Source organism: Phascolarctos cinereus, unplaced genomic scaffold (genome assembly GCF_003287225.1).
Source record: "Phascolarctos cinereus isolate Bilbo 61053 unplaced genomic scaffold, phaCin_HiC Scaffold_8;HRSCAF=390, whole genome shotgun sequence".
NCBI classification, from domain to species: Eukaryota; Metazoa; Chordata; class Mammalia; order Diprotodontia; family Phascolarctidae; genus Phascolarctos; species Phascolarctos cinereus.
In genome coordinates, this window is record NW_027556291.1 from 5076340 (window position 1) to 5098737 (window position 22398).

Below are 22398 nucleotides of genomic sequence, written 5' to 3' on the forward strand. Positions count from 1 at the left end.
AACATTGATTTAAGTAGTATTGTCATTTTTATTGTGTTGGCTCAGCCTACCCATAAGCAATATTTCGCCAATCATTTTGGTCTGTATTTAGGTAAAGAGCTACTATCAATATTATTGCACATATGGGCCTGAGGCCTACTCTCCTGACTGATGATTCCCTCCCTGGGACCACCATTTTAGGAAAGATGTAGCCATTTTTCACTTCACTCATATCTGATCTTACTCTCTGCATTCATTGTCCTCACCTGTTACCTAGCTACCATAGAAAAATCTCCACCCAGAGTCCCTGCTCTCCTGAATGGAGAAGGACTCCAGGCATACCTTGCCTCATAACTTGGCCCTTTCCTACCTATCTAATCTTCCTACACCTTACTTGCTTCCAGTGACGCTGGCCTCATTGCTGTTCCTCAAGAACAACATTGCATTTTCTGGCTTCCAGTGTTTTCATTGCTTGTCCACTCTGCCTGGAATTCACTCCTTCCTCATCTTTGCCTCTTGGCTTCCTTCAAGTCTCATCTTCGTTGAGAAAACTTTCTCTGTCTTCCTTAGTCTTATGCCTCCCCCTGAGACTACTTCCAATTTATTCTGTAGACATCTCATTTGTACCTTGTTGTTTATGTGTTATTTCTCCCTTAGCCTGTGAGCTCCTTGTAAGCAGGGACTGCTTTTTTTAAAGCATTTACAAAGTGCTACTTGTCAGGACTCGATCTCTGGATGTTCTTCTCCTCCTATGCCTAAGCCCCATTCTGCTTTTAACTCCTCTGTGCTGTCTTCTCCCATGAGAATGTAAGCTCCTCTAGGGTAGGACTGAGTTGTTTGCTTGTATTTGTATCCCCATCTTTTAGCATAGTGGCTGGCACTTAGTAAGCTCCCTCAACCTACTTGTCATCTATCTATATATCTACCTGTTTCTTCTTTCTTTGATTTGTTTGGGGTATAGGGCAGATAGCAGTATTATGGAGTTAAGGAGTATGCCCAATTTAGTGCCATTTTGAATAGGGTTCCAAATTTCTTTCCCAAATGGTTGGTCCAATTCACAGTTCCACCAAGAGCATATTAATCTGGTAGTGCTTCAAAAATGGTAATTTTCCTTTTTTTCATATTTACCAAACTGATAGGTATGAGGTGAAACCTCAGAACTGCTTTAAGTTGAATTTCTCTGATTATTAGAGATTTGCAACATTTTTTTTTCATATGGCCATTGATAGCTTGGATTTTTATCCTTTGAGAAGGATATGGTTTATATCCTTTGCATTTAGTTCTTGGGGAATGGCTGTTGTTATTATAAATATGAATCCATTCCTTATGTGTTTTAGATATCAGACCTTTGTCAGAGAAACATGACAAAGATTTTTTTCCCCAGTTACCCATTTCTCTTCTAATTTTAGCTGCATTGCTTTTGTTTGTGTAAAACTTTTACATTTATGTAATCAAAAATGTCCATTTTATCTTTTGTGATGCTCTCTATTCTTTGGTCATGAACTCTCCCTCTATCCATAGTTGTCAAAGATATTTTCTTCCTCACTCTAATTTTTTAATGCTGTGAATTTTCTATCTATCTATCTATCTATGTGTGTGTGTATATATATATATATATATATATATATATGTATGTATGCATGTGTGTATGTATGTATGTATGTATGTATGTTGTTCAGTCATTTAATCATGTCCAACTCTTCCTGACCCCATGGACCATAGCATGCCAGGTTCTTTCTTACTCCGCTCTCTCCTGAAGTCTGTTCAAGCTCATGTTCACTGTTTCCATGACTTTATCTATCCACCTCACCCCTCTGCCATCCCCTTCTCCATTTGCCTTCAGTCTTTACCAACATCAGGATCTTTCCAATGAGTCCTGTCTTCTCATTATATGGCCAAAGGATTTAAACTTTGACTGTATGTATGTATGTATGTATGTATGTATGTATGTATGTATGTATATATGTATGTATGTATCCATTTGGAACTTATCCTGGAATATGGCATGAGATGTTGCTCCATACTTAATTTCCGATATTTTGCTTTCTGGTTTTCTCAGCAATTTTTTTTAACAGTGAATCTTTACCCAAGAAGTTGGGGTCTTTAGGCTTGTTGAATATTATGGTACTGGGTTCATTTATGTCTGTATACTGTATACGGAATCTGTTCTAATGTCAAGTTCTCTATTTTTTAACCAAATCAGCTAGCTCATTCTTGCTTTGTAATATAGCTTGAAGTCTGGTACTGGTAGACCTTCCTCCTTCCCTTTTATTTTTTATTTCCCTTGAGATGCTTGACTTTTTGTTCATGAATTTCCTTATTATTTTTTTCAGTTCTATAAAGCAATCTTTAGAATGACATTGAATAAGCAAATTAATTTATGTAGTATTGCCATTTTTATTACATTATCTTGGTCTACCCATGAGCAATATTTTCCCAGTCATTTTAGTCTGTATTTATGTAAAGAGTTCTTGTGGTTGTATTCATTTTCAGGTGCCAGTGTGTCTTAATAAAAAGACTCCGAAACATTGTATATATTCTGTAGTTATTTTGAATGGAATTTTTATTTCTATCTAGTCCTAAGGACTTTTGTGGAAATGCCGATGATTTATGTGGATCTATTTTACATCTAAAAACATTGCTGAATTATAGGTTATTTCAATTTTTATTTGACTCTTTAGGGTTCTTTGGATAGACCATCATAGCCTCTGAAAAAAAAAAGTGATATTGCTTCCTCTTTGCCCATACCTATTCTCTCTATTTCTTTTTCTTGCTGTATTACTATACCATTGCTAGGACTCTATCAAATAATAGTTGTGATCATGGACATCCTTGCTTTGCCTTGATCTTATTGAAATGGCCTCTGACCTTTTAGCATTATGTATAATAGTAGTTCTGAGTTTTAGATAGATACTCCTTACTTTAGACAGATACTTCCATAATAAGGAATTGTCCATTTCTTCCTTTAACAGAGTAGGATTCTGGATTTTGTGGAAAGCATTTTCATCGTCCACTGATGTAGTTATGTGGTTCTCATCATTTTTGTTATTAGTTTGGTCTATTATGTTTTTAGTTTTCCTTACATTAAAACATCCTTATATTCTTGGTATAAATCCAACCTGGTTTTAGTGCATCATCTTTTTAATATGTTGTTGCAGCCTATTTGCTAATATTTTATTTAATATTTTGTGTTACTATTCATTAAAGATATTGGTCTATAGGAGAGGTTCTTAACTTTTTGAGCCATGGACCCCTTTGACAGTCTGGTGAAAACTAGGAATCCTTTTTTAGAATAATGCTTTATAATGTATAAAATAGGGGCAGCTAGGTGGCACAGTGGATAAAATTCCGGCCTTTGAGTCAGGAGGACCTGTATTCCAATCCGGCCTCAGATACTTGACACTTACTAGCTGTGTGACCTTGGGCAAGTCACTTAACCCCGATTGCCTCGCCAAAATAAGTAAATAAAATGTATAAAATAAAGTAATCGAATTACAAAGGAAACCAATTATGTTGAAATACAGTTGTCAAGCTGTCAAAACATCAGTAACAAGAAGAACCTGGTAGATACCAGGTTAAGAAGCCCTGGGCTATAGTTTGCTTTCTCTGCTTTCTCTCTCTGGTTTGGGTTTCAAGACCACATTTATATCATAGGAAGAGTTGGAAAGAATGCCTTTATTTCTTCCTTTCGCAAATAGTTTGTGTGATATTGTAGTTAATTATTCTTGGAGTGGTAGATAGAATTGGTTTGAAATCCACGCAGTCAGAGAGTTTTCTTTGGGAGTTTACTTAGGGATTGTTCAAGTCCATTTTCTGATGTTGGGTTATTGAAATCATTTAATTTTTATTCTATTACTCTGGGTGTTTGGGATTTTTGTCAATATCCATACATTTCCTCTAAGTTACCTGTTTTCTTGGCATATAATTGGGTAAAATAGTGACCTTTGTTTTCTTTTTAATTGTTGTGAATTCATTTGATTTGGTCTTTCCTCTTTCTTAGCATAGCACACTAGCATGTGATCTATTTTAGTAGTTAAAACAGCTCCTACTTTTATTTACCAACCCAGTGTCTTTTTTTTGCTTTCAGTTTTGTTAAGATCTTCGTTGATTTTCAGGATTTGTGTCTTGTAATTTATTTTTTAAGATGTGTTGCTTTTCAAATTTTTTAGTCCCATGGCCTATTAATTGATGTGTTCTTTCCTTTCTTATTGATAAATGCATCTATATCTAGCTGTGTATGTGTGTGTATGAATATGTGTGTATGTATTTTCCCTTTACACTTTTGATATGTTGCTCTCATTTTCTTTTGTATGTAATCTATTGCTGCTATGATTTATTCTCTGTCTCTTCAGCTCTTTGTTGTTGTTATTATTGTTCAGTTGTTTCAGACTCTTCATGGCCCCATTTGGGGTTTTCTTGGCACAGATACCGGAGCAGTTTGCCATGTCCTCTCCAGCTGCTTTTACAAATGAGGAAACTGAGGCCAACAGAGTGAAGGAATTGCCCAGGGTCACACAGCTAGGAAGTACCTCAGGCTGCATTTGAACTCAGGAAGATGAAGCTTCCTGACTCCAGGCCTGGTGCTCAATCCACTATGGTACCATCTAGCTGCCCTTACCAGTTTTTTATGAGAAGTTATTTAGTGTCCAATTAACTTTTAATCCTTTCTTCAAAGGCCCAACACTGAATGTGAGCTTTATTACACTGTGGTCAGTAAAGAATGTGTTTGCTATTTCTGCTTTGTGTGATTTTTTGTGCCCCAAAAACATGTGAACTGCTTCTACTTAATAATCATCAGAGGTGTATTCTATCTAACTTTTCTGAGATTTGATTCATATCTTTAGCTTCTTTATTTTTATATTATTTTTAATTAGTTAATTTATTTTTTCAATTAACAAACAGGGCAAGGACTGTCTTTGTTTTTTTTTTTAGGGGGGCGTAGCCAAGATGGCGGAGTGAAAGCAGTGACTTGCTTGAGCTCTCCCCCAAACCCTTCCAAATACTCATAAAAAATGGCTCTAAACAAATTCTGAAGCAGCAGAACCCACAAAAAGACAGAGTGAAGCAAATTTCCAGCCCAAGACAAGCTGGATGATTGATCAGAAAGGTATATCGTGACAGTCTGGAAGAAGAGCACAGTGTGGCCGTGGGCTCGCAGTGAACTGGAGCGGGCCTAAGAGGACTGAATCGCAGGCAGCTGTGGCAGTTTCTAGACTTCTCAACCCATGAATGCCAAAGGCAATTTAGAAGGTCAGTGGGTTTTTTTTTATCCCCAGCACTTAGCACAGTGACTGGCACGTAGTGCAGGTGCTTAGTAAATGGTTATCCACCAACTGCCTCAGTCCTCACCTTAAACCCATCCACTCTATCAGGAAGTAGGGGGTGTATGGGGTGTTCATGGAGGACTCGCCCCTCTTGGGGGAGGGCTGCTCATCTACCTGTCACCCAACTCTCACCTGTGACTCCAAGATGCTAGAGCAAGGGCAGCAGCCACACCCCCATCAAACCGGCTTAGCTTGGATGAGCCAAACCAGGTGGAGAAGAATATGTACCTCAAGCAAGTGAAGACTTCCCCCAGCAGAATGGGTGGGCGAGAGTGCCTCATTCCAACAGGTTGTGAAGGCAGGGGAAGCAGGTGCTGTGGAGCGCTTAGAGCTTGCTCAGACATCGAAGATGCCAAGGCCGACCACTGCATCCTGGGCCATCGCCACTCATCTTGATTTTGTCCTGCCATAGGACTTCCACGACACTGGAAGAGAGAGTGAGGCTGATGATTTTGCACAACTCTATCTCACTTAAATCCAATCATGTACAAATCAAGATATCCCTCGTCAGCCACTATTTTGATATTTTATTATTTTACTGTCTTAGTGTTCTTCCTACCTTGAAGTCCTGTGGTGACAGGTGAGTGATGAAGCAGCAGGTGTGGATACACTGGGAGCTGTAGTCACAACCCTGCCCTCAGGTGGTCCAGAACATAGGGTCCTCTTCTCACTGGACTGAAGCAGCAGTAGGATTCAGAAGCCCCCTGGGGATCTGAGCAGCTTTTTTTTTAAAGTACTGCACTGCTCATGAGCCTCCTGGCATGAGGAAGGAGCTAGGAAAGGTGCCCTAAAAATTGTCTGCTTCACTCAACCCTGGCCTACTTACCAGAGCAGGTAGGGATCCTACCCTGTGGTCAAAACACACCAAAAAAATGGACAAAAAGTTTTGCAACGATGATTCCACTCACCATCGGTACATGGAATATGTATATGCTCACAGACAACATGAAATCCAGTAGACCTGAAAGACGAACAGCTCTCGTTGCAAGATAACTTGGCAGGCAGCACATCCACATAGCAGCCCAGAGTGAAACCAGGCTGGCAAACGAAGACCAGCTTACTGAAGTTGGATCTGGATATATGTTTTTCTGGAATGGTGGCTGTGATGGAGAACGCCGTGAAGCTGGCATAGGTTTTAAAATCAGGTCTACAGAGCCATTGGGCTGAACTCATTGTTGCGTGCCTGTGAAACCTAGACAGTCTACCAGCACCAAGCCAGGAAACGGAATTACTTCCGTTTGAATTGTCTTAGGAAGATTCTGAAGATCACCTGGCAGGAGAAGGTACCAGGTCCTATAGCTGAACTGCTAAACATTCAGACTCTGCAGCAGAGAGTGCAACTCTGATAGGCTGGCCACGTTGTTCAAATGCCAAACATACATTTACCTAAAAGATAATTTTACAGAGAATTCCCACAAGGCAAGTGCTCACATGGAGATCAAAAGAAGTGATACAAGGACATTCTTGAGGTCTCTCTGAGGAACTTTAGTGTCGATTGTGAGACATGGGAGATGCTGGCACTGGCCTGCCCAGCCCGGTGTGCTGGGATCAAAGACGGTGGTGTACTCTATGAGCAAAGCAGAGTAGCACAAAGGAAACATGAGATGAGCAAATCTAGAGACAGCTCCAGCCCAAAAGTTCATGTGGACGATTTGTGCACAACTTGTGGTAGAGCCTTCTGAGCTCATCTTGGTCTGATCAGTCACAGGCGGACACACTGGACATTGACCCCAACATTGAGGTGTGATTGGTCCTCTTCAAGTGTGGAGGACATAGGGGCAGCTAGGTGGTGCAGTGGATAGAGCGCCGGCCCTGAAGTCAGGAGGACCTGAGTTCAAATCTGGCCTCAGACCAAACACTTGACACTTACTAGCTGTGTGACCCTGGGCAAGTCACTTAACCTCAATTGCTTAAAAATAAAAAAAAAAAGTATGAAGGACATACAACAACAGCACATTCAGTCATGAGTCCCCTGGAATCACGGTTGATCATTGTGTTGATCAGTTTCCTCTCCCCTTTTTATAAAGAAGAGGATGGTGAGAAAGGAGTGTGCTTTTTACTTCTGATGCAATCTGTGACTGTTCTCCTGCCTCTCTTCTCTTTCCCTCCTCACCCAGTGCCCAATCACAGATTCTTATCCTTCCTTTCTTTGCAAGATCTGCCCTCTGTGGTTAGAGTTTGTGGCTTATGACAAATCTCCTCCTTAATCTAGCTTCCCTCTTATTTCCCCCTGTCTCTGCTACCTTTTCCATCCTGTGTGTGTGCGTGTACATGTGTGTGTATGTGTGTGCATGCATGTGCGTGTGGTGTGCGTGTGCATGTGTGTGTGCGCGTGTGCACGTGTGTGTGCATGTCTTCTTTCTGCCTTTGATGTTCAAGTGTCCTGCACTCTCCCCACCCCTGCTCGTTGTCTGTATTCATCCAAATGATGTGAAATAATTGTCCTCCATCCTCTTCCTTTCCTTCCAGTGTATTCCTTTTCCCTTCCTTCCCTTTCTTCTTTTAAGAGTACACACACACACACACACACACACACACACACACACACACATTCTCAGGCCTTCCTCTGTTGATCATAAGATTCTGAGGGGACATGTGTAGCATCTTTCCATGTTGGGATGTAGTTTGTCCTTATTCAGTCCCTTATGATTGCTCACTCATATTTCATATTTCCAAATTCCTGACAGCTATTAATCTTTAGTATTTCAGAATGAGAAATCAGATTTCCTGGAAATTTGTTAAATAATGTTATTCTGTATTTTTCATAATATTTTATTTAGGTGTTTTAAAATAGTATTAAGTGACCACAATAACAAATAGTAATTTTTTTCTGTAAAGGGGTTATAACTCAAGGTTTCACAGGTTTTTTGTAAAAAAATATAATAATAAATACATGGCTAATTATTATTATGAACCAATGTATTTTGACAATGATTTAAAATATATCTAGCGATAAGCTGACTGATTTCCTTTATCTTAAAATATTTCCAATAGTCTTCATATGCTTTACTCATCATTATGGATGGCTAAAAATTGTTTAATAAATAAAAAATATAAAATTTAGTAGCATTTACAAAGAACTGTCATCTACAGCAAGTATTCAAACACTGGAAAACTCCAGTGAACATTATTGAGTTGTATTCAGATAATGTAACATTCAAATCTCCTAGCATAGGTGAAAGCACTACACAGAATCATACTTTGAAATCACCAATTTAAGGACTTACATTGCATCCAAAATTTGCTATTTCTTGGAACATCACCCATAGAATTTATATAATGTATACTGTGCATATAAATCTATTAATTTTTTTTGCAAGAATGACTCACTATTAGCAGTGCACACTTACAACAGGGAAACAGTTAAAAGGAATATTGATGAGATCATGACTGCTTCTCTCCTTATGTCCTGATTCCAGGACATGTCAACATTAACCTTTGACTCTGCATGTTAGCATTTCCTTCTTTTGCTTTCTACTTGATGTCAGTGGACTCCTTCAAATCAATAACATCTCCATGTTGATTATTAACCTTTAATACTTTTTTTAAAATTTCAGACTGATTTTTCTTGGAATTCAGGATTCAGAAAAAACATGAATTTCTTGAGAAGTACTGGGAAGAAATTCTTGCATGGAAATACCATTCATATTTCTCTCTTTTTTTTTTTGTTTGTATGTGTGTTTCTTATACTTCCTGTGTTTGTACTTCAAAGTTTCTACACATCTTTTAGTCTTTTCATCAGGAATGCTTAGAAGTCCTCTCTTTCATTAAAGATCCTTTCCATTCTGTAGGATTATATTGTTTTGCTGAATAAGTTAATTTTGGTTGTAAGCCTATATCTTTTAGCTTCTGGAATATTGTATTCCAAGCCCGTTGCTCTTTTGCAGTGGTGGTTGCAAATTCTTGTGAGATTCTGACTGTGGCTCTTTGATGCTTGAATTCTTTTTTTCTTTTTCTAAGCAACTTGTGGTATTTTTTCTTTGACTTGGATACCCTGGCTTTTGGCTATCATGTTCCTGGGAATTTTTATTTTGTGGTTTCTTTCAAGAAGCAACTAGTAAATTCTCTCTATTTTCCTTTTGCTCTCTGTTCTAATGGCTCTGGGAAGTTTTCTTTGATCATTTTTTGAAATATGATAGATATCCAGGCTCTTTTTTGTTTTTCTTGGTCACAGCTCTCAGGGAATCCAATGATTTTTAAATCATTTCTCCTTCATCTGCTTTCCAAGTCACTTGTTTTTGATATGAGATATTTTACACTCCTATTCTTTCAGTCTTTTGACTTTGTTCTAATATTTCTTTTCTCATGGAGTCACTAACTTCTGTTTGGTCAATTCTAATTTTCTAGGAGTTTGTTGTTTGGGCAAGGTTTTCTATCTCTTGTGCTAAGATGTTAATTCTCTTTATAATTCTTTACTTCATAGCTGTCATTTCTTTTTCAATTTTCCAGTAATTTCCTTTAGTATTCTTATTTCATTCATAAAAATTATTTTTAGCTCTTTTTTCTAAACTCCTGCTTCATCTCTCCTAAGAATTCTAGTTGAAATTGTGCCAAAGCTGTATTTTTCTTTAACGCTTTGCTTGTAGATGTTTTGGAGTCATTTTCTTCCTGTGTGTTTGTGTCTTGAGTGTCTCTGTAACCGTCATGGCTCTTTACAGTGGGATTCTTTTTTCATTTGCTCATTCTTCCAGCCAACTTTCTGACTTTGGACTTTTTGTTAAGGCCGAGGTCAGGGTTGGGGTCAGAGCCATGTAGTTGTTGCTTGCTTCTGTAATAGTTCTTCACTCAGCACACAGTCTAGGGCCTGTGACTGTGCCTTGCTGTGGGCTTCCATTCCTAGGCACAGGTCTCCTCCTCAATCTGCACTGGATCTGTGACCTAGCACTGCCAGCTGACACCCATTCTTGTTACCTTTTGAACAGAGTTTTTACCTTGGAACATCTGGGGAATGCTGTAGAAATAGATCACCTAGATTTTTAGTACAGTGCTTGATAAAGTTTCTCATTATATTCTTATGGGAGAGATGTAGATTCAATGACAAGACAATCACCTGGAAACTGAATGAATGGCCCGAACCAAAGAGCAGTAGTCTCCAGTGGAGGGCTATAGGGATCAATGCTTCATTGACCCTGAGCTATAAAGCATTTTTTAAAAGGATATGGCTGAAGGAATAGAAAAACACTTCAAAAGACAAGAAACAAAACTCCTGAACATATAGCTTTGAAAATAGCCTGGAGGTTTCCATGTCCATTACTGGGCACCCCATCTTGGGAGGCACATAGATAAGCTTCAGAGCTGCCTGGGAAGGACAAAGCCACAATTTCATACACTGCAGAGATCACATGAAGATGAGCTTTACAAGTTTAGCATGGAAAAGAGAAAGCCCGGGTTGAGAGGGAGGTGGTGGGGACAGGATATGACAGCTGACTTCAGGCATTGGAATGGCTATCATGTAAAATGGATATGGCCTTTATCTACTTGCCCCCTAAGAAGAAAACCAGGAACAGTGGGTACAAGTATGAAGATGAATTTGGGCCTGATGTCCCAAAGAGGGATGGGCTGCTCTTCTCTAGAAGTCTTCAAACAAATCTTGAATGGTGATTGTGTTGCGGAGGGGATTCTCTGAGTATGGGTTTCACTAGATGCCCACTGAGGGGCCCCATGGAACACTGAAATTCTGGTTCTGAGAGGAGAATGATGGTGCTGAGAAGACCAGAAAAGTCACCTAGTCTAACCCTGTCACTGCACAGATGGAGAAACTGAGGCCCAGAGAATGGGAAAGTGACTTACCTAAGGTCACTCACCTAGGAAGTAGCAAAGCTGGCACCACACCCCAGGTCCCTGCTGATGCTGTTCACTTTCAAGACTGACACTTGGGCTGAGACCAGGGAGGCCTAGAGACGTGGCAGGTTTGGGATGTGCTGGTTGAGGCTAGGGCAGAAGGCAAGGCCTCTGTCAATAGCCAGGCTGCCTGGGCTGTGTTGTCTATTGGTGGCCCCAGAGCTCAGCCTATGATTCAGCACCAGGAGGACAGCTGGCAGAGGTCCCTGAAGGCCCAAGGCCCAGGTAGCCAACACAGAAACTTCTGAGCACCCCTAGGCCAAGGCACCCCAAAAGCAGGGGTGTGGGTGTCCCCTCAGTGCCTGGCCCCACCCCAGTAAGCTCCCTAAGGCAAACCTATGCCAAGGGTAGAGGCAAGGGGAGGGGTGAGGGAAGAGGTAGAGGCCGGAGGAAGGAGAACGGTTGGGAGCGCCCAGGATGTGAAGACCATCTGGTCCAAAGCCCTCATCTTGCAGAGGCTGAAGTGAGGCCTAGGGAGGCAAAGGGATTGCCCAAAGTTTCATGCACAGAATGACCCTAATAATACTGGGGTTCAGGCCTAGAGTGTTGAGTCTCCCAACAAGCCTGGGACAGAGATCCCCAGTGACAGTTCCCTCATTGCCTTCCCTTCCCCTCTGCCCGCCGTGAGGAGAGTGAGGCTTTGAGAGGTGAGGGCCTTGCCCATGGTGAGCCAGGGAGAGATGTCAGGGAGCCTGGGCCAGAGGGCTGCTCATCATGTCTGGAGAGGAGCCAGTGCTGAGCCCAGTCTCCCAAGGTGACGTTCCTCTTTGAACTGGACCTGTGATCTCCTAGGTGTGGGGAACTCCCAGTGTAGACCCCTCCCCACCAAGGCAGATTGGCAACACACCAGAAACTGACCATCTTGCTAAGGGGCTGGATGGTGGAAGGAGATGGGGACAAACCTATGGTCACATGGTTGTGGTCATGTCCTCACTGAGACCTCAGGGAGTGGCTGTTCCTTAGGGGCTCCAGGTCAAACCTATTCATTCCTGTGCTGTAACCTACTGGGTGGGTGGGGGGGGGGTCTTCCTGGATGGAGCATCCTCATGAAGAGCTTGGGGTAACCTTGCTGAGTTCTACCCTTGGCCTGTGCCTAGTGAGGGGGTCCAGGTGGGGACCACTATCCCTGGGCATTCCCTAGCACCTCCCTGCTCCTACTGTCTCCTCTCTGTCCAGGGCCTCTGCCCTAGCTCAGGACAGACATCTTTCCAGATGGCCACTGGGATAGAGTGGGATAGAGTGGGCCTGCACGGGGCTCAAGCGCTCCCTCTGGGCACACTTGGCATAGATCTGAACTTCAGTTGACTTAACAGCACCTAGAGCCAAGGTGGAGAGGGTGGGGCTGTGGGGGAGGGTCCCCTGCGGTGAAAGTTGGACCCCAGGAGAGGTCCAGGGCCTCTTAACACCATGTGGCATGGGGACAGGCTGAGGACCACGGAGACTGGGGATTGTGGAAGACAGTACTGCTGCTGAATGAGACAAAGATCCCTGTGGGTCCACCCACTTTCTGGCTCTCGCCAAGGGGGCCAGGACAAGTTCACACTGCATGGGAGCCCCTGGCAGCCCCCACTGCATGGCCTCATTTGCAGCCCTCTGCACACCCTCCCTCTGGGGGCACCAGCAAAGAAGTAGCCACCATTTGGACCATCCCCCTACTGCACGGGCCCACCTAGGTGGACCAAGTGGCTACTTGCTGCTTTGCTGTGCTGGGTCCCAAAGGATGGGGACTCCCACTGATTCCTGACTGCCACTTCCTCACCCCCTCAGCCCCACCCTCAACTGGAGGATGCTTCAAAAAAAAAAAGCACCACAGAAGCAAGAGAATGTTTTTATTGTCAAATCTGCAGAGAAAAGTTATGAGAGCTAAGGAGCAAAATAGCAGATGCTTTACTGGGGGGCCTCCAAGGAATGCTTTGGGGAGTGGCAGGGGCGGCCACTTGCTAGAAAGAGCTGAATTAGGGAGCCTGGAGCGATTAAGATTGGGGACAACTGTGCTGGAGGATACCAGGGGAGGGGACCAGGTGAGGCTGGCTCTAGCACAAGGGCCCAGATGTCATGGGGAGGGGGCCCCTGCAGCTGCTGCTGCCACTGCCTCTTCCTGGAACCACCCCCGCAGGTCCTCCAGGCCTTGATCTGCAGCATCCCTCTGGTCCAGGCTCCACCCCTCTAAGCAAACTTTCCCACAGCACCACCACCACCACTGCCTCCTCCACCAACCTCAGTGGGAGCCCCCTTAATATACCCCTTGAACTTCTTCTGGCCTTTGCCACCGTGGTGCTGCTGCTGGGGCAGCGCCTGCTCCTGCCGGGTTGGCAGTGGCGGCACTGGAGGGGGCTGCTGCGGCTGCTGTGGCTGGGGTGGCTGGGGCTGCGGCGGCTGTGGGATCTTCTTCGCCTCCTCAGCAGCCTGTGGCGGGGGTCCACCCTCCTTGTTATACAGATCCATCTTCTCTAGCAGAGTATCCACCTTCTGTTCAATCTTCGCCAGATCACTCCAGTTGCCTTGGAGATCCTCACCTTTCATCTTGTACCACTTGGGAACAGAGCCTTGCTGCCCACCTTTGGCACCAGAGTCCCCTTTGCCCTTGCCCTTCGAGTTGTCTGATAAGCAAAGAGTGACAAGGACAGTCCTCTGGTTAGTAGCTGGCATTTCCCCAGGGCCTTTATGGGCCACAGTGCCCCTCCCTTCTATTCAAGTGCTTACCTGGCCCTCCCCTCCCCACATACACACTGCAAGAGATGGGCAGGTCCTCCTGATCCCCACCCTTGGCAGATCAGGACCTACATTCACCTCTCCTGAACCACACCATTGGCACCTGAAGGATCCCCTAGAGACCACTCACTCAGAAAGTCAAACCTTTTCACTTTTCCAGATGGGGAAACTGAGGCCCAGGCTCCCTGGCTTGCCCTACATAGCTAAGGGTAAGGAAGCAGCAGAGCTTTGGCCTGGAATCCAGGTCTTCACACTGGCCCCTATCTCACCCTTTCAATCTCTCTCTCTCTCTCTCTCTCTCTCTCTCTCTCTCTCTGTATCTCTGTGTCTGTCTCTGCCTTGTCCTTGTCTCTGTATCTTTGTTTCTGTTTCTGTTCTGTCTCTGTCTCTCTGCTCTCTCTCTCTTCTCTCTTTCTCTCTGTCTTTCTCTCTCTCTCTTTCCCTCTCTCCCCACTCTGTCTCTCTGTATTTCTTTCTTCTTCTCCTTCTTCTTCTCTTGTTCTTCTTGTTCTTCCTCTTCCTCTTTTTCTTCTTCTTCTTCTTCTTCTTCCTCTCTCTCTTCTCTCTCTCTCTCTCTCTCTCTCTCTCTCTCTCTCTCTCTCTCTCTCTCTGTCTCTCTCTCTCTCTCTCTCTCTCTCTCTCTCTCTCTCTCTCTCTCTCTCTCTCTCTCTCCCTGTCTCCCTCTCTCCCTCTCTCTCTCTCTCCTTGCTCATTGCTGCTTTTTCCATTTCCCTAGATTCACTCAAACCTGTGGAGCAGACAAGGTGGGCTGAGTTCTCTTCCCTCTTTCGGTACCCATAGTCCCATTCTGGGGCAGCCCTCCTTCCCACCCTTTGAGCTCCTCTCCAGGCCTCTCAGCTGCTGGATCCACCCTGAGTCTTGCTCCCTCAGACCTCCCTGCACAGGCCTCCTGAGTCACCTGCCTAAAACCTGGCTCTGGGCCCAAGCCAATCCTTCCCCCACCAGGGACCAGCAGTGCTTCCCCATTGCCCACCATGACCCCTCATCCATATTTCCCTGGTTGTCTTCCACTCCCTCTGGGCTTTGCCCCCAGCCCATCTCCTTCAGGAAGCCTTTCCTGGGTTCCCTGGTTTGCACTCAGGCAAAGTGAAGAGCTAAGGCTCCAGGGAGTCCTAGGGCTAGGAGCCCAGGTCTCCAGCCACCTTTGGGCCTCCTCTCTGAGAAACATTTTCCTTCTGTGAAAAATAGAGAAAGTTTAGAGACAGAGACACAATCCTACTCTGTGGCTCCCAAAGTGAGGCAGGAGGTGGAGAAGCTGCTTTCCCATGCTCCTGATCACGCACTTTGCCACACAGCTGTCTGCCTGCCTCCACTTGAGCCCCGTTACCTTTGGGATCCATTTCTGGAGGTGGGGAAGTCTCAGCTTTCCGGTCAGGATTAGGAGACAGCTCCTCCGAGGATGTCTCTGGCATCTTGCCTTCACAGCTCTCCTTGGGGAGAGACAAGGGTGGCTGGGAAGACCAGCGCCACTCCTCATTGGCCTCAGGGAGATCTCCACTCATGCCTTCAAAGGCTATGGCCCATTAGCTGGAGGACCAGGCTGGCAAGGAGTGGCAGCTACTGTGGACTGACCAGCTGCCTCGATGTGCCAGGCTTTGTAAGGCAGAGGAAAGTAGAAGTAACGACACTTAGGGATATTTATAAGTCTAGCCCAGGTCCTGCCCTAAACCTCCCACTCTCTCTTCCCAACCTCCCTCCCTCCCACCCTACCCTTCCTTCCTGCCCCCCACCCACTCCCCTGCTCCCTAGGAACATTCCGTGCCATCTTTCAACAAGTCAGCCCTTCCAGCGGTTCGAGGGGGCAATCTCACCACGGCCCCCCTAAATCTTCTCTGGCACCTGCTCGCCAGCCCTACCTCCTCCAACAGACCTTCTAGAACCCCTGCCCACCAAGCACCCTGCCTTCCCAGAGCCCCCCCCCACCCTAGTGCCCTTGCCCAGCCCTCTTCCCCTCCCCCATCAGCACCTGAGAAACACTGAGTCCAGTGGGGGTCAGGGAAGAGGGCTATGGTGGCAGAGAACATGAAAACACCTGATTCAATGTTAAAACCAGCAAAGAACACAGGGACCACACAGTTCCCTGGTAGCTGTGTGAGCAGGCTGCAGGGGAAGCAAAGAGGTCAGGAGCAACAGATGAACTGGGGGGGGGGGGGGGCAGGAAGCCCCCCAGCCCAGCTTGATGGAAAGGACCCCCCTCCAGCTCATGCCACGGCCGCCCCAAGGCCCAGCTGGAAAGCCCCTCCAATAGCCCACCTGAACAGGGGCTTTCAGAGCCATGGCAGCCTAAGTGCCAGACAGAATCTGCCTTGCCTCTCCCCAGAGGGTCTGGGCTGGGTATCAGCTAGAATGGGGCTGCTCCGGTAATTCCCACTAAGGTGTGAAAGACTCCCAAGGCCTCTCCTTCCTGGAGTAACCCACAGTCCCAGAATTCCAGCATCCAAAGGGGCTTCAGCAGACACCTGGTCCAAAGCGTACAAGCAAGGGTGCTTCCCCTCCCCCAATCCCAGTGCAAAGCCCTTGGCCAGGGGCCATCAGGTGTCTATGGGCAGACCTCCAAGCTGGGGGAGCCCTTTGCCTGCTGGGGGAGCCACTCCACTCTGGGGGCATCTGAGTCTCTGTAGGGAGGGCTTCCCTCCATCAAACCTACAATGGTGCTGGGCCCCTTCCACTCACTGCTCCAGCTTCAGTCCTCCAGCCAAGCACAAAATGGCTGAGCCCTCTTGCCCCTGACAGCCCTTCACATAAAGCAGTCGGGCCATTTCCCAAGCCCCTCCTCCCCTCCCCAAGCCTTCTCTTCTCCTGAAGAAACAGGCCCAGAGCCTTCAAAGCTTACCCCAATGTCCCCGTCTTGAGACCCTTCCCCAGCCAGAGGGGATGCCCTCCTCTGGACACTCTCCAGCTCCTTTGTCCTGCCCAGACTGGGGCCCAAGAAGGGAATGCCCTGCTCCACACGTGTCCTGGCCTGGGCCCTTGAGGCCCATGTGGCTCTCTCACCTCCCTCCTTCTGGGCCCTATGGTTCCCCTGAGGCCCACTAACATGGCCACACTCTTGTGGCTCAGGGAACTTGCAGCCTACTCAGATCACTGACTCTTTTTCAGATGGACTGCTGTCTAACCAGGCTTCTCCCATCCTGCACTGCTGAGGCTGTTTTCTCAAACCTAAGTCTAAAAAGAGGAAGCACACTTTAGGCTTTGATCCACTCGATTTCATCAGTTTTGATTCAGCCCAGTACTCTAGCCTGTCGAGATCTTGGGGGATCTTGGCTCTGTCATGGCAGAGTGATGGCTACCTCTCCCTACTTTGTTTGGGTCATCTGCTAATTGGGGAAGCGCTGACATCCGGGCTTTTTTGGTCCAAGTCACTGCTGGACAAGCAAAGCACCTCAGGGCCAAGCATAGATGCTTGGGGCATCTCACTGGAGACCTTCAGCCAAGTTGTCCTCAGACCCTTAGAGACAACTCTCTGGGCCAGCCCTCTGACTGGTTCTGGGCCCTGTCACCCCTTCTGGACTCTTTCTCATCTGGGTTCAGAAGCCACCTCAGATACTTACTAGGGGCATGACTTTGGGCAAGGGGGCCTTCCTCTCTCTCTGGGCCTCAGTTTCCTCACCTACAAAGTGATAGGGCTGGGCCTGAGGACCTCTGATGTCCCTTCCAACTGGAAATCTAAGTAAGATCCTATGAGCTAGGCCACAGTTCCTCCCCCTTGCCACCTGAATGGTGGGAGAGACTTGATTCAGTTCTTTCCTAACAAATCTCAACTCTCTAGGCTGCCTGTCTCAGACCACCATGATCTAGGCCCACTGACCTCTTGCTCATTGAACTTCCCCCCCATCCCCATTCTGGCCCCTTGGGTCTAGTCAGGCCATCTCCTCCTGCCTCCGTGAGAGGCCATGCTTAACCCTGATTTGGGGCTGGGGGCAGGCTGCCCCTGAGCCTTGGTTGTTCGTGTTTTTCTTCTTCCCTGAACTGCATTTCTTGGCGCTCCCCCCCCCCCGGCCCTACCCTAGCCAGCCTTGAAGGTTGGGATACTTTGTATGGCAAACCCAAGAATGTAGAGCAGAGAGCCAGGAACAGCCTGGCCACTCTGGAGGGTTCCCAGGGTCAGTGGCCTTCCTCCTCCTCTACCCAGGGCTGGGCTCTGTGTTTCTTTCTGGGGCAAACAGCCCTGATAAGGTACAGTGACAAATCTCCAGCCCAGGGGCAGCTGAGGAGGCGCAGGGTGGCAACAATGTCCCATACCCTGTGTTCCCTGTGTACCCTGTGAAATCTGCAGGGAGTGAAGTCTCGTGGTTGGCAGGAGGCATGGGGCTCGGCAGCCCTGCTCTTTGTATCAAGAAGAAAGTAGGCCAAGGCTTCTGGGAGCCCCATGGGCCCTGACTCCCAGCCTGGAGGCCTGAGCATCTTCAGGCCTGGCCATCTCTGGCCATTGTTCTAGTGGGCCCATCTCCTCCCATGCAGCCAATCTCCTGGCCAGGACTCAGGGTTGGCCTTCCTTCCCTCCTCGAGAGCTTTCTGTTCTGCCTGCTATCACCTCTCTGCTCACTCCCCACTGACCAGGCCCACCCCAGCAAAAACCAGGCCACCCAGAGGAGCTGCCCCTGGGCAGTATACAAGTCCTTTGTTCTCCAGGGAGAAGAGTAACAGAACATGGAGGTCCAGGCCCCAGGGAGGCAGGCAGGGGCTCAGGGGAGGCAGACAATGGGCTTTCTTGCCCTTTCCCTCTGGCCTTGTGGTCCCCGGGAGCTCCAGCCCAGGCCCTTAGAGACCATTTATTCCAATCCTTCTTCTTTTACACAGGAGGAAACAGAGGCCTGGAGAGGCAAAGGGCCAGCTCCCCCAGGTCACAGTAGTAGAGGATTTTCCACTTGGGTGGCACCTTGGGCATCCTGGCATCCAAGCCCCTTATGTTACCAGCACATTCTCTGGCCCACACAGTGTAGTTCCCAATTATCCAAATAAACTTTGAGGGCCCAGATTACTAGGGGTTGCAATTTAGGTCATCTCCCACTTTCAGCTTTCAACTTGACTTCTTCTGATTATTTTCTGGGCACCAAGCATCTGCTCTGTGGAAATCACACCAGCTGCTGATCAGCCATACCTACAGCCCCTGCCTGCTTCATTTTCATGTGTTTGTTTTCCAAGTCTGTCGTCTGACCTGAGACTCTTTTAAATCAGCTTAACACCCAAACATATAATCATTGAGCTCATTCTACCAAGTATTTCTGTTCAATGCAAAAATAAAAGATTCTCAAGGCAAAGACAGGTTTACTTCCTTGTCTGAGGCCCCACATGGAGACAGTGCTCTATGGGTCCCTAGAGATCAGCCTGTTCAATCCTCCCTGTTCACAAAAGAGGATACTGAGGCCCACAGTAGGTAAGCTACATCCCATGCTCAGACTGCTAATAAGGAGAATGGCCACAATTGGAATCCAGGTTCTTTGTCTCTAAATTCAGTGCCCTTGGCACTTCCCCATGTATTCCTGGGCTCTGATTCAGTAATAATAGATGTGATGCCTTGGAGACAATGGCCATTTTCAGTCAAGTCAGTCAACAAGCATTAAGTACATACCAGTGGCAAGACACTCAATCTAGATGTTTTTCCTTTGTTCAGAGATGATCAAGGACCACAGAACAGAGAAGGAACCAAGGACTAGACTAGGCCATAGATATGCCAAAAATAGAATGGGGCTGTTAGGAGTCATAGCAGAAGCATGGAAAGGAGACCTTGAGCTGTGCTCATGAAACCTGGCAGAAGGTGAGTGGTGTGGTAAGCACAGGAAGTCAGAGGACCTGGATTCGAGAACTGGCTCAACCACTAACTCTTGGAGCAGCTAGATGGCACAGTAGATAGAGCACCAGCCCTGGAGTCAGGACGACCTGAGTTCAAATCCAGCCTCAGACACTTGATACTTACTAGCTGTGTGACTCTGGGCAAGTCACTTAACCCCATTGCCTAGCCAAAAAAAAAAAAAAGAAAAGAAAGAAAGATACTGTAATCACTAACTCTCTGTATGGACCTTAGAGCTTTTAGGATAGCAAAACACTTTAGGTGTGTAACACCCCCCCCCCACACCCCTCACCCAGCCTCACCTAACTGCTCTGCTGTTGGAAGGTTGGGTCTCCAAAGGGGGCAACCGCTACCTTGGGTTCTGTGGGCAACTCTGAAGTTTGTCAGAGAAGTGTTACCTGTCCCCATTGGACAATTCTCCCCCCATTCCAGATGGCTTCCCTCAGTGCAGACCTCCACTCTGGTTAGCCACACTAACCTGCTTATATTTCTCAGATTCGAGTTTAGTCTTAAGGCAAATGCATGACTAGGGACAAAGGTGAGGATTCAGTCTCTGTCCTGGGGGCAAGTTCAACCCTGCTGGCCTTTTCTTATGCAGCTGAACTACTTAAAATCTCAATCTCCTTCGCTGGTGTAGACTGCTTCATTTGCACCTGAAAGAGCCTCACTCTTACATTTATTTGAATGTCTCTGTAGTCAATTTTAGTATTTTCAGTAGGTGATATCTCTCCATAGGGTTCATTGACCCAAAGATTTTGTTTTTGTTGTTTGGAGGAGTCAACACTTCCTAACCCCACTTGGGGTTTTCTTGGAAAGGATACTGGAGTGGTTTGCCATTTCCTTCTCTAGCTTATTTTACAGATGAGGAAACTGAGACAAACAAGATTAAGTGACTTGCCCAGGGTCACATAGCTAGAAAGTATCTGAAATCAAATTTGAACTCAGGTCTTCCTGACTCCAGGCCCTGTTTCAAGCCACTGTACCACCTACCTGCCCACTGACCCAAAGATTAATGCCCCACTATTAATCTAACAAGTGGATGTCATTGATAAACAATTAGTATCAATTAGGTTTTACCAAGAGATATTTACTGAGAAGATGATATACTGAGAACAGGGTGTATGGGGTGTTCAAGGAGGACTAGCACCTCTGGGGTAAGGGCTTGCCGAGCCCTTCTCAGGGCTGCTCATCCGTCTTTGGTGTCCACCTTCACCCAGCTCTCACCTGGGGCTCCAAGAAGCTGTAGCATGTGCAGAGGCCACACCCTGTAAACTGTCTTGGTAGAAGAGCTAAACCAGATTGAGAATAGCCAACAGGACTCAAACACTTTGATGAGTTAGGTGGATGTCTACCACAAGCATGTGAAGACTTTCCACAGTGCAGTGGGCAGATGAGAACAATTTGTTCCAAAGGCCATGAAGGTAACTGAAGTGGGCACTGTGGAGCATTTAGAGCTTGGTCAGACATTGAAGAAGCCAAGGTCATTCAGTGCATCCTGGACCATCACCGGTTGTCTTAACTTTTGTCAATAACCACTGGACTTCCCTTTGACCCAGCAATAGCACTTCTAGGTCTGTATCCCAAAGAGATCATACAAATGGGAAAAGGACCTGTTAGAAATAGGCTTGACACCAAAAATTTAGTATCAAGAAAATTTGTTACAAAGAAAGTCCAGAGGATTTAGACATTTCTGGCCAGAAGCGGGCTCCACCCCTCTTCAGGAGAATTCGTGCAAAACCTCCCAGGCCTGGATCGGTCCATCCCTTCCCAGGTTACACCTTTCCTTACATGTTTCCCCTTGATATGCTCAAGTATGTTCCCCCTCCCTTGGTCATGTGTCCCATGACTCATTAATGACACTCTAATTTTATGCAGGGTGTGTCAGATAATAGTAACGAAGCTCGTTAAGCAGGCACACTAACATTTTTCAGGTGTCCGCAGGTTGACCCTAACTGGTCTGAGCTGACTCAACCCTTATCTTGATTTCGGGGTCTTTTTGGCACCATCAACTTACTTTTTATTGGCTCAGCCCAAGCCCACCTGCAGTGTACTACTTCCTGGAGCTGTTCTTCTTTAAATCTCTGCATTATTCTACCTGTGGAAACGTAAGCCCGTCTAACTCTAACAGACCCACATGTACAAAAATATTCATAGCAGCTCTTTTTGTGGTGGCAAAGAATTGGAAATTGAGAGGATGCCCGTCCATTGGGGAATGGGTGAGCAAGTTGTGGTATATGAATGTCATGGAATACTATTGTGCTGTAAGAAATAATGAACAGGCTGGCTTCAGAAAAACCTGGGAAGACTTGTGTGGTCTGCTGCTGAGGGAAGTGAGCAGAACCAAGAGAACATTGTACACAGTAACAGCCATGTTGTGTGATGACTAATATTGACACTTAACCCTTCTCAGCAATGCAACGATCTAAGACATCTCCAAAGGCCTCATGATGGAAAATGCTGTCCACATCCAAAGCAAGAATGATGGAGTTTGCATGCAGGTTGAAGTAGACGATTTGCTATTTTTTTTTCTTCTGTTGTGTTTTGTTTCCTCTTTGTGGTGGTTCTTCTTATTGATTCTAATTCTTCCTTAAAACATCACTAATGTGCAAATATCTTTAATAGGAATGTATATGTAGAGCCTACATCAGATTGCGGGCTGTCTTGGGAAGGGAGGTGGGGAGGGAGGTAGAGAAAAATTCAAAACTCAGAAGCTTCTGGAAGTGATTGTTG

At 46.1% G+C, this 22398-nt stretch overlaps 1 protein-coding gene across 1 annotated transcript; it reads right to left on the bottom strand.

Moving 5' to 3' along the window:
* Window positions 1-12956: 12956 nt before the first annotated feature.
* Window positions 12957-15499, bottom strand: LOC110203354 (uncharacterized). Its single transcript, XM_020979831.2, has 2 exons — window positions 15205-15499; window positions 12957-13744 (listed from the first exon to the last, which is right to left on the bottom strand). The coding sequence occupies exons 1-2, from the start codon at window positions 15377-15379 to the stop codon at window positions 13311-13313; spliced, it is 609 nt and encodes a 202-aa protein (XP_020835490.1). The 5' UTR covers window positions 15380-15499; the 3' UTR covers window positions 12957-13310.
* Window positions 15500-22398: the final 6899 nt, after the last annotated feature.